At 47.1% G+C, this 12,514-nt stretch overlaps 1 protein-coding gene across 1 annotated transcript; it reads left to right on the top strand.

The window, feature by feature from the left end:
- The first annotated feature begins 1,153 nt into the window (after window positions 1-1,153).
- CCL24 (C-C motif chemokine ligand 24) lies at window positions 1,154-4,107 on the top strand. The gene is made up of 3 exons (XM_082359784.1): window positions 1,154-1,557; window positions 1,798-1,915; window positions 2,993-4,107. The coding sequence occupies exons 1-3, from the start codon at window positions 1,485-1,487 to the stop codon at window positions 3,159-3,161; spliced, it is 360 nt and encodes a 119-aa protein (XP_082215910.1). The 5' UTR covers window positions 1,154-1,484; the 3' UTR covers window positions 3,162-4,107.
- Window positions 4,108-12,514: the final 8,407 nt, after the last annotated feature.

Below are 12,514 nucleotides of genomic sequence, written 5' to 3'. Positions count from 1 at the left end.
CGCCCGATGACCTTCTGCCATCCCAATGAATTGCAACATATGGTCAGTGCGTGAAGGCTTCCCACCCTGCTCAGCCCAGTCCTCACCCTTCTCCTGCGTGCTGCCTCTGTCTCTTCCATCTCCAGCCACCCTTCCCAGCGCCCCCTGTTATAAAACCCAGACAGAGAGCAGGCTATCCCCTCTGAATTGTTGAGGAGCAAAGATTGGAAGCGGCTTCCTAAAATGGACTCAGTGAGAAACCCTTGCATATGTAAAGGGCTCTCATTGAATGCTCCCCATCCTCTGCCAGGTGCGGGTGGTTCCTGCTGGCTGGGGAGGGGAATGTGCAAAACTAGTGAGGAGCTGAGTGGGGTCCTCAGTGTATTTCACTCCATAAATAAGGACTGTGAGATCAGGCACTGCTGGCCTCCCCAGCTTCAGTCTTGTCCCCATCAGAGGACGTGCTGCATGGCTCCCCTATGTACACACTGACCCCAGTCATGCTGGGCAGAGACCACATGGGAGTCCCTGATCCAGAGGAGAGTGACTCGGAGTCGGTCCGTTATATATTCATTCTACAAACACTGACCATGGGACAGGTGATCTGCACGGGACTTGGTGGGCGTGGAAATGAGACATTGATCTCAAGGTGTTCGTGGTCAAGCGGGAGATGTAGACTCACAGCTGGCCATCATCATCCAGGTGATGTGGGCCACTGTGCTGCCACACAGGTGTGCTCCTGGGAGGCCACAGCAGGGAGGCTGGAGAAAAGCAAGTATTTCCATGAGAGGTGAAATGGAGAGGACGTGAAGGGTTTGGGAATGGAAGCAGCAGTGACAAGAGTCTCTAAACATGGGGTCCCAGGCTGGGAGCCTGGAATGGGGGCGGGGTGGGGTGGGTGTCATGTCCCACTCTGTCTGACAACTGAGCCGATTGGCTTATTATGGCTTATTGATTCTGCACACTTGATCTCACATCTGCCTCCGCACTAGAAGCCCGGCACATGGCACAGGCCCAATAAGAGTTGGTGAATGAATGAATGAATGAATGGAAGGAGAGAGGATAACTTTACTCATTTTCAGATGAAGAAACTGAGGCTCAGCGGAGTGAATGACTTACCCAGGGTCCCACAGGAAATAAGCAGCAGAGCCAGGATCTCCATCAGCCTTCTGACTATGCATCTAATGCGTTTGCACTTTGCCCTGGCAGGGCAATGCCCTCCTCCCCCAGCCCTTTCTTAGAGTACAAGATAACCCCTGACTCAGCTAGCAACAACTTCCTTTTCGCAGATCTCAGAGGCTTCTAAGACTTTGAAGGAGGGGAGGGGAAGGCTCCTCCGGGAGGCTATATAAGCACATGTTTCCTCCTAGCTGCCCTGGTAAAGGCCAGAGGGTAGTTTGAGTGCTGAGTCTGAGTGCTCCGCAGGGAACCACGCCCCTTGTCCCAGCCCCGCTCCTCCTGCCCCCAGCTTTGAGCTCTGAGCTGCCTCCTCTGCTCTCCAGGACATGGCAGGCCCCATGACCATGGCAACCAGCCTTCTGCTCATGGCCCTGTGCACCTACTGCATTGTCCCTGCAGGTAAGATCTCTGACCCCACCCTGGGTCTCTCACACAGGACAGCCGTCCCAAGGGCACGGCTGGAATGGCACAGCAGAGGATGGAGGCCCGAGCAGCCTGGGTCTGGAGGGGACTGCTGAGAAGGGGGCAGCCCAGTGGCTGGACGGGAGGTGTTTAGTGCAGGGGACGGGCTCCACGTTGAAGCCCAGAGTCTAGAGCAGGCTGGCAAAGAACTTGGCTCTTCTCTCTCCTGTCTTTTAGGCTCCATGATCATCCCCTCTTCCTGCTGCATATCCTTCATTTCCAAGAAGATTCCTGAGAGACGAGTGATAAACTACCAGCTGTCCAACAGTAGTGTCTGCCCCAAGGCAGGAGTGATGTAAGTAACTACTACTTCTCGGCCACCTGGCAGGAGTGGGGCAGGGAGACATGAGCCTTCAGGATCACTGAGGGCCCTGCTCTGTGATCCTGGGGAGGTCACCTCGCCTCTCTGAGCCTCAGCTTCCTCATCCATAAGATTAGGAAGAGGATTCAGAGTCAATAATCATGTAGTGAGCACCAAATATATACGAGGCACCATTGGGGGCACATAACATTCCCTTATCGAACCCTCTCAGCCATTCTATGAGCTAGGATTGATTATCCTCATTTTACAGGAGGCAATTAAGGCTCAGAAAGGGGACCTATTCAAGGTCACTTAGGACTCCAAATAACTTCAGAGTTACAAGACAGCAAATGTGAGCTCACTGTGTAAACAGTGGCATGCCATAGAAATGTGATCTTTTCTTAACCCAGAAGGTAGTATTTATAATGCATAATCATTTACTTGTAGTGAATTGTTTAAAGTTGTTAACACTTGTTTAAATTTTTTTACACTATAGCATTTATGCAATGGTTTACAGAATTCATGGAATTATTTTTATCAGTATGGAAATTAATTAAAACTTTGAATCTTAATTTTCTCTGCATCTTTGAGAAAAAAAATTAATTATTAACCATAATTTTCCCCACTGGCTCCAGACCCAGCTCCACAGCCTGGCATCCACCGCTCAGAGCTGGCCTGGAAAAGGGCATCCCACTGCCCCCTCCCAGCTCTGGCATCCTTATCGGCCACGCTTCCTTGCACACTGTGTGAACGGGAGGCCTTTTTTCTTTGGGGTTTTCAATGCATCTTCTCTCATCCCCGTGGGTAGACATTGTGTCTCTCTCTTCAGACCCAGTGTTATCTAAAGGCAGGGCTGGGCCTCCCCCGTATGACAAGGAGGTGACTGAACATGAACATGAGGTTATTGAAACAAAGGGATGCAGACGCACAGAGAGGAGACATCGTGTCAGGAACCTGCCAGGAGGCTGGGACAGCAGCGTGTCCTCTGGGCTTCCACACGACCTCCTCAGAAAGTGAAGGGATCCAAACCCCCTGCCAGACCTCACGTGTGCCCTGTCACTCTTCCCACAGCTTCACCACCAGGAAGGGCCAGAGGTTCTGTGGCAACCCCAAGTTGCCGTGGGTCCAGAGGTACATGAAGAATTTGGATGCCAAGCAGACGAAAGCCTCCACTAGGACCAGAGTGATGGGTGCCAAGGTCACTGTCCAGAGGCACCCTGCCAACAGCACCTTCATCTAACCCCTGCCCGGCCCTCAGCCCTGAGCTTGGGCCTGGGTCTCGCCTCCTAACAGGCTGCTTGGGGCCTGGTGAGCCAGCGGTGGTAGGCAAAGGGTTAATGGTCCTGTTTCTTAGCATCATTCTCAGGGGATGTGTCTAGTCTATTAAAAAACCCAAGGCAGGGGAGGCCTGCTCCTGGGGGCTGAATGAGGAATCCAAGCATCCCGGGCCTCTTGCCTTTCTTGAGCTGGGGGAGAAGGTCCCAGAAGGAGGGCAATGGCGGCCCTTTGTCCTCATCCTGAGCTGGAGCTGGCACTTCTCTGACTTCCGGGTTTCATCAGAGCCCAAGTGCATGAGTCCTATCCTGCAGACAGACTCTGCTTGTACCTTAGCCTGCAGCCGTCTTCTATGGGCCCTCTGGTCTTGCGGTGGGGCCTACGGGCTGTCTGTCTGTCTGGGGATGGGTGACCTCTCAACACCCATAGCTCTCCATTACAGTGGGGATGCTCCAGGCCTGTCCCACTTGCAGCCTCGCAGGTGAATAAAAGCCCAACAAAAGCATAGGGCTCTTTGCTGCGTTCACTGCCAGATCCTGGCCCTCCTTGCACACCTCTCGTGGGATACGACTAATAAAGTTTTTCAGGAACTCATTAGTTTTTGTAATGAAATGGACCTGGAGGACCTGGATGAGGGGCCAGCCTGGGGAGTTGAATTCCTTTGTGAAGATATGGGTTTAAGCAGACGTTTTGCTTCATGGCACAGCGTGTTCCATGCTACTTTGGGGACAAAGACCCTCTCTGCCTTTAAGACTGGTCTTTCCCCACATTTTGGTGAGGGGAGGATGGGGTGGGAGCTGAGGGGTGAGAGGATCCCAGCTTTTTTTTTTTCTTCTATACTATGTGATGTGTATGTCGAGTGTAGATGGACACACTTGCTGTTCTCAAATAACAATCTAAGTAAAATGTGACTTCTCCTTCGAAGGTGGTTGTGTCTTGCCTGTTCTCATCTCCCTTGGGCGGCAGGGTTGGGGTGTCAACAGTGGACTGCGTGCCCCAGAAATCACCCTGAGTTGCCCATCCGAGGCTGGGAGGGAATGAAGACAGCCTGAGCACAGGGTATCCCAGGAGTGGTCTTGGCCTGCCCTTGGGAGTCCTGTTATGAACCCTGAAAAACATACATGCATAGCTGGATTCAATTAAATTTGTAAAAAAATTTGAACAGAACACATTATTGCACAAGGAGCTGTTTAGGCATCAAAAGACTACTAAATTATAAAAGGTGGTTGGTCTCTGGCTTCAAAGGATTAGTGAGAAAAATAACACCTCCACACTCACAAATCAAAAGCAGTGTGGGTTTGGGCTTCCCTTGTGGCGCAGTGGTTGAGAATCTGCCTGCCAATGCAGGGGACACGGGTTCGAGCCCTGGTCTGGGAAGATCCCACATGCCGCGGAGCGGCTGGGCCCGTGAGCCACAACTACTGAGCCTGCGCGTCTGGAGCCTGTGCTCCGCAACAAGAGAGGCCACGATAGTGAGAGGCCCGCGCACCGCGATGAAGAGTGGTCCCCGCTTGCCGCAACTAGAGAAAGCCCTCGCACAGAAACGAAGGCCCAACACAGCCAAAAATAAATAAATAAATAAATAAATAAATAAATAAAAGCAGTGTGGGTTTAATACCAATCCTGATTGATAAGCTGCATGACCTTGAAATATGTTACTTAACCTCTCTGAGCCTCAGTTTCCCTCATCTGTAAAATGGGGATAAGGAAACCTTTTGATTTTGTTTGGGTTTTCCCCAGAAGCAGTCCCTGAAAACAAAGATTTGGGTTCAGATATTATATTTGGGAGGTACAGGAAAAAACACCAGGAAAATGAGGAGGTAATACAAGGGAAGGAAAGCTGCCAGTAAGAGTGTGTTATCAAGCAGAGGGGAATTAGGGCTCCAGCCACTGGGCAGTGGTGTGAGACCCACCCCTCAGAATTACACCCCCTCCATTAGTCATTGTCAGCTGCGGGGAGGGTCGGTCTTCCTGCAGGTGGGAGCAGGGCAACCTTCCACGGTTCAAAACAAGCCTTCAGGTACAGAGAGTCTGCAGAGCACAGGAAAGGGCTGGCAGCAGACTATTAAGGTTCTTTTAACTCGATACAAAGCAGAATCAAGGGTAGCGTTAAATAACAAGAGAGGACATTCTGATGGGGGAAGAGAGCCTGCAGAAATCCTCGGCCCAGAGCTGGCCTCTGAACCGTGATTGAGCTTTCACTCTCTAAAGAATAGTGTTTCTTCTTCTTCTTTTTAAAAAGAGTCTTTGCTTCCTTTTTTTTTTTTTTTTGGCCACGCCGCGCAGCTATGAGGGATCTTATTTCCCCACCCTCACCCCGGACCAGTTCCCAAGAAGTGGAAGCACAGAGTCCTAACCCCTAGATCACCAGGGAATTCCCCCAAGAGTGTTTTTCTAAGGATGGAAGAGAGCTGGTTGTCTTCAGGTGAGAGACGGAACTACAAACAGACATTGGTCAGACTGTAGGTGACAACAGAACTCTGACGCACAGCCTCTGCAGCAAACAACCCAGAATCATGAGACTGGTCAGTGACCGCCAGCTTCCTAATTGTCCCCTTTCTCCAACTCGGAACCAACCAGAGAAGGCCAAATATACTCCCGAGTCAATCACAGAAGATGTCTGCTTCTAGTTATCCTGCCTCCAGCTTCCCGGGCCAACAGCCTCCATTCAAGATATACCTGTGTCTTCCCTCTCTGAAGCTCTCCCACTCCCTGGAGGCCTGTGAGTCTCTGCCAAACACAGGTGATGCGTCTGATTCCCTTGCTAGGCAAGCGCTAAATAAACTACCTTTGCTGATTCCCATCTGATGGTTCTCGTTTATTTCATCAGGGAAACTGTAAAATCTGGTACAGTTGCAGCCAGGACCATGGAAGGATTGAAGCAGGCAGTGGTGAGGAGGGGACAGCCTCCAAGAGTGTGCAAAGCTGGAACCCTGTCCTTCTGCTGACAGGTGTGTCTCCTGGGCCAGCCTCTTTGGAGGACCGTCTGGTAGCATATGTTAAAATGCTAGACACACATACCGGGTTCCCTGGTGGTGCAGTGGTTAAGAATCCGCCTGCCAATGCAGGGGACACGGGTTCGAGCCCTGGTCCAGGAAGATCCCACATGCCACGGAGCAACTAAGCCCGTGCACCGTAACTACTGAGCCTGTGGTCTAGAGCCCGCGCTCTGCAACAAGAGAAGCCACCGCAGTGAGAAGCCTGCGCACGTCAAGAGTAGCCCCCTGCTCGCTACAACTAGAGAAAAGCCCATGCACAGCAACGAAGACCCAACGCAGCCAAAATAAATAAATAAATACATACACACACGTGCCATTGACCCAGCAATTCCACCTCCAGAAATGTGTCCTACACATTTGCACAGAGGTTCATGTACAAGGATGCAGGCAGCACTATTTGTGGTTATAGAAAACCAGCAACAACCTAATTTCCGATTCATAGGGGACTCAGCAAAGATATATTTTTAAGTGAAAAAAATCGAGGTGCACAAGGACATGCACTGTATGATCCTGTTCATGCAAAAAAAAAAAAAAAAAAGATCCACGTATGCTTAGCAACTTGATGGATGCAAACTATCAAAGTTGTGTTGACTGAAAAAAACGCACAATGTGAGAGCTGAGTTAAGTTTTACAAACTTAATGAGGGGCAAAATGAGGACTATAGTCCAGGAGACAGCATTTCAGATAGCTCTGAGAAACTGCTCCAAAGAGGTAGGGGGGAAGGTCAGTATATATGTGATTCTGGTGAAGGGGGAGTACATGCAATCAAGCACATATTTTTCGCAAAAGATTTCCGCTAGTCTCGTGAAGGTTACTGCTAGTCACGAGGAGCAAACATCACCATGAAGGATTTTAGTGCTTTTCTAGATACGAGGAGATGCAAGAGTTGGGCTCATAAATACCTAACTATCTAAAAACATGTTCTGCCAGTTTTTCCCAGAGCACAGAGCGCCTCATTCTTAATCTCCACCCTGAACTCCTTTCAGGGGGTGTCAATGGTCAGCAGCTGCAGCAGCTCATAATTTGATCCTTGTAGAGGTAGAGGGCAAGTGCCAATTTGTAGGTGACAGGTGGTTGCCTTAGGCAAGTCAGACTGGGAGTCAGGGAGAGAGAAGATACATCTTTATCAGTACTTTTCTGGGGTGTTTAAACTTCTTGCTATGTGCGTTCATCCCTTTTGTAATAAAAACTAGTGTACAGAAGCTGTCGATGCATTGCCCGTGCACCTTTCCCTCGGACTGTATCTTTCATCATGCTGCTGACTTCTTCCATCAGCCAGGAGGATCTGAGTCTCTGTGCTTCGTCCCGAAGGCTGCTCTGCTGGGTCAGGCCAGAAGTGCCAGGAAATGAACAGCTACCGGGCAGCCCTCAACCAACGGCTAATTAAAGTGGGTGTCTAACCACCATCCCAGGTCCCTAACCCCCTGGTCGGAATAGCTCTAGGGAGCGTGTTCTCTGCTCTCTGCCAATCGTTGCCCTGTTTCCCAATCAGTCACTGGCTTGACAACACACGCTTCTGGCTGCCTGCCCTTCTCGCCTGTGTCTGCCTCTCCAGAATAAACTACATACTCCCAAACCCTTGTCCCAGGGTTTGTATTTGGGAGAATACAAACCAAGTCAACTAGTTTAGATGACAAATAATAAATAAATAAATAAAGGAGAAATGACTTGTTCTAGGAAATCAGATGGACCTGGATTTGATCCCAGCCTCCTCGGTTTCTGGTTGTGTGGTGCTGGAGGAGGCTAATTGAGTTCTCGGGCCTCAGTTACCACATCTGTAAAATGAGCATAATGAAAGTACCTATATCATGGGTCGGCTGTGAGTATTAAACAGGCATGGGAATGCATGGGAAGCATTTAGCTGAATGCCTGGCCCATAGTAAAGGCTGTGGGCAGGCTTAAGTTTAGGCAGGAGGCAGAGAAGCTGAAGCTGGTCTTGCTGTGGCCAGGGCACCCTGCTAATACTTCTATGGCCACTCCAGTTGCTCTGTGCCCCCTGCTTCCTCCTGTCTCATTTCTCTGGTGGCCATTAAATGCCTCTGGAGAAAGGAGGCACTGATTGGAGTGCTGATCGCGGGGCACCTGAACTGTCCACCAGAAGTCCTGTCCTGCCTTGGCCCGATCTTGCTTTGGGATGCGAGCCTTGGACGTGGATGGCCAGTCTGTGTGTGGGGAGGTGACACCTCCTGCCCTGGTTCTGGGCGGACCACCAGCACAATGACAATGCACTGAGTCACCCACAGTCTTTCTCAAGGTACCTTGAGATATTCTGGAGATGGAGGGGTGCCGGAAGCTGCTGTGGTCAGGGAGGGACCGGGCTTAGTTTGTGGCCACATTAAGCCAAAGTTGGTCTGTGTTTGGGACAGTGCTTCCAGCCCGGACAAAACCTGTCCTATGACTCACTGAAACTGAGTTAATAAGCTCTGCTATAGCCCACGGCTGGTATATCAAAAAGTACAATCATAACCCAAGGGTGGGAGAGGAAGCAAGCACAGGTGAGCCCTTGAGTCCAAGGGGTGGGAGGAGGAACAAAGGAGACCCACAGAACAGCAGTTCTCAACCCTAGCAGGGCTTTAGAATCAGAATCTGACTTAAAATGCAGATTCCTGGGCCCTCCCCATACGTGATGACTCTGCTGGGATGGGGCCCCGAAATCTGCATTCTTGAAGAAGTTGCCCCAGTTGGCGCAGCCACTATGGAAAACTGTATGGAGCTTTCTCAAAAATGTAAAAACAGAACTGCCATACGATCCAGCAATTCTACTTCTGGGTATTTATCAGAAAGAAATGAAAACACTTACTTGAAAAGCTATTTGCACCCCAACGTACATTGCAGCGTTATTTAAAACAGCCAAGACATGGAAGCAGCCTAAGTGTCCACTGGAGGATGAATGGATAAAGAAAAAAATACACACACACACACATACACGCAGTGGAATGTTACTCAGCCATAAAAAAGAATGGAATCTTGCCATTTGCGACAACATGGATGGACACTGAGGGCATTGTGCTGAGCGAAATAAGATAGACAGAGAAAGACAAATGCCATCTGATCTCATTTATATGTGGAATCTAAAACACAATAAAACAAAAAATCCCAGACTCATAGATACGGAGAACAGATCAGTGCTTGCCAGAGGCAGGGGCTAGGGGTTGGGCAAGATGGGTGAAGGGGGTCAAAGGTACAAATTTCCAGTTATAAGATGAATAAGCCCTGGAGATATATAACGTACAGCATGGTGACTGTAGTTAACAATACTGTATTGTATATTTGAAAGTTGCTAAGACAGTAGATCTTAAAAGTTCTGCTCACAAGAAAAAAAAATTTGTAACTCTGTGTGGTGATGGATGTTAACTTATTGTGGCAATCATTTCACAGTGTATACATATATCAAATTATTGTGTCGTACACCTAAAATGAATACGTTATACGTCAATTGTATCGCAATTTAAAAAAAGTAGTCCAGGTGATTGTCACGGCCAGCCAGGTTGACAGACTTTATCTACCACTCTGGCAGACAAGGGACCGGGGAGGAGAGAGGGACCTTGGGCTTCATTTGGCACAGGAGGGCCAGTTGGGAAGTGCTGAGCTGGGTTAAGTGACTCAGGACCCCTGCTTGGGGGCAGGGGCAGCTGATGAGCAGAGTCTGGTCTCAGCCACCTCTCCTTCCAGGTGGCAGCTGGAGCGGCAAAATAATGTTGGGGTCATCATAAAGTCTTTTTTTTTTAATTGAGGTATAGTTTATGTACAATAAGTTTCAAGTGTACAACATAGTGATTCACTTTTTAAAGGTTATATTCCATTTATAGTTATTTTAAAATGTTGGCTACATTCTCTGTCTTGTACAGTATGTCTTTGTAACTTATTTATTTTACACATAGTACTTTGTACCCCTTAATCCCCTACCCCTATATTTCCCCTCCCCCCTTCCCTCGTCCCACTAGTAATTACTAGTTTGTTCTCTATATCTGTGAATCTGTTTCTTTTTTGTTATATTCACTAGTTTGTTTTATTTTAAATTTATTTTAAATTTTTTATTGAAGTATAGTTGATGTACAATATTATATAAGTTACAGGTGTACAATACAGAAATTCACAAGTTTTAAAGGTTATACTCCATTTATAGTTATTATAAAATATTGGCCATATTCCCTGTGTTGTACAATATATCTTTGCAGCTTATTTTTGTTACACATAGTAGTTTGTACTCTTAATTCCCTATGCCTATATTGCACCTTTCCCTGTCCCTCTCCCCACTGGTAACCACTAGTTTGTTCTCTAAATCTGTGAGTCTGTTTCTCTTTTGTTATATTCACTAGTTTATTTTTTAGATTCCACATATAAGTGATATCATACAGTAATTATCTTTCTCTGACTTATTTCACTTAATATAATACCCCCAAGTCCTTCCATGTTGTTGTAAATGGCAAAATTTCATTCTTTTTATGGCTTAGTATTCCATTCCATTGTATGTGTGTGTGTATATATATATATATATATATATATATATATATATATATATATATATATATTCCATTGTATATATATATTCCATTGTATATATATATATATGTATCACATCTTCTTTGTCCATTCATCTGTTGATGGACACTTAGGTTGCTTCCATATCTTGGCTATTGTAAATAGTGCTGCCATGAACATTGGTGTGCATGTATCTTTTCAAATTAGTGTTTTCTTTTTTTTTCGGCTCTATATCCAGGAGTGGAATTGCTGGGTTATATGGTAGTTCTATTTTTAGTTTTTTGAGAGACCTCCATACTGTTTTCTGCAGTGGCTGCACCAATTTAAATTCCTACCAACAGTGTACAAGGGTTCCCTTTTCTCCACATCCTCACCAACATTTGTTATTTGTGTTCTTTTTTTTTTTTTTTTAATAAGAATATATATATATTTTTAATTATTTATTTATTTATTTTTGGCTGTGTTGGGTCTTCGTTTCTGTGCGTGGGCTTTCTCAAGTTGTGGCAAGTGGGGGCCACTCTTCATCGCGGTGCGCGGGCCTCTCACTGTCGCGGCCTCTCTTGTTGAGGAGCACAAGCTCCAGACGCGCGGGCTCAGTAGTTGTGGCGCGCGGGCTCAGTAGTTGTGGCTCACGGGCCTAGTTGCTCCGCGGCATGTGGGATCTTCCCAGACCAGGGCTCGAACCCGTGTCCCCTGCATTGGCAGGCAGATTCTCAACCACTGCGCCACCAGGGAAGCCCTATTTGTGTTCTTTCTGATGATAGCCATTCTGACAAATGTGAGGCGATATCTCATTGTGGTTATAATTTGCGTTTCTCTGATGATTAACAGTGTTGAACATTTTTTCATGTGCCTGTTAGCCATCTGTATGTCTTCTTTGGAAAAATGTCTGTTCAAGTCTTCTGCCCATTTTTTTTTTTTTTTAATGAGGTCCGCGCCTGCTTGTCGGCCAATTTTTTTTTTTTTTAATTTATTTATTTTTTTGGCTGTGTTGGGTCTTCGTTTCTGTGCGAGGGCCCTCTCTAGTTGCGGTGAGCGGGGGCCACTCTTCATCATGGTGCACGGACCTCTCACTATTGCGGCCTCTCTTGTTGCGGGGCACAGGCTCCAGACGCGCAGGCTCAGTAGTTGTGGCTCACGGGCCTAGTAGCTCCGCGGCATGTGGGATCCTCCCAGACCAGGGCTTGAACCCGTGTCCCCTGCATTGGCAGGCAGATTCTCAACCACTGCGCCACCAGGGAAGCCCTGCCCATTTTTTAATTGGGTTGTTCTTTTGATGTTGAATTGTATGCGCTGTTTATGTATTTTTGGATATTAACCCCTTATTGGTCATATCATTTGCAAATATTTTCTTCCATTCAATAAGTTGGCTTTTCAATTTGTTGATGGTTTCCTTTGCTGTGCAAAAGCTTTTAAGTTTAATTAGGTCCCATTTGTTTATTTTTGCGTTTATTTCCTTTGTTTTAGGAGACAGATCCAGAAAAATATTGCTATGATGTCAAAGAGTGTTCCGTTTATATTTTCTTCTAGGAGTTTTATGGTTTCTGGTCTTACATTTAGGTCTTTAACCCATTTTTAGTTTATTTTTGTATATGGTATTAGAGAATGTTGTAATTTTATTCTTTTACATGTAGCTCTCCAGTTTTCGCAGCACTACTTATTGAAGAGGCTGTCTTTTCTCCATTATATATTCTTGCCTCCTTTGTCATAGACTAATTAACCATAAGTATGTGGGCTGTCTGTTCTGTTCTGTTGATTTATGTGTCTGTTTTTATGCCAGAACCATACTGTTTTGATTACTGTCACTTTGTAGTAATGAAACAGGAGGGAAGGGGGC

Source organism: Balaenoptera borealis (genome assembly GCF_965194805.1).
Source record: "Balaenoptera borealis genome assembly, chromosome: 16".
Lineage (NCBI taxonomy): Eukaryota > Metazoa > Chordata > Mammalia > Artiodactyla > Balaenopteridae > Balaenoptera > Balaenoptera borealis.
Note: the sequence above shows the minus strand (reverse complement) of the source record. Positions and strands in the feature narration are given on the sequence as shown.

Excerpts from the sequence above, each read along its gene's own strand:
- CCL24 (XM_082359784.1), top strand. The coding sequence starts at position 1,485 with ATGGCAGGCCCCATGACCATGGCAACCAGCCTTCTGCTCATGGCCCTG. Across the intron at positions 1,558-1,797 it reads CTACTGCATTGTCCCTGCAG|GCTCCATGATCATCCCCTCT; the intron begins GTAAGATCTCTG and ends CCTGTCTTTTAG. Across the intron at positions 1,916-2,992 it reads TGCCCCAAGGCAGGAGTGAT|CTTCACCACCAGGAAGGGCC; the intron begins GTAAGTAACTAC and ends CTCTTCCCACAG.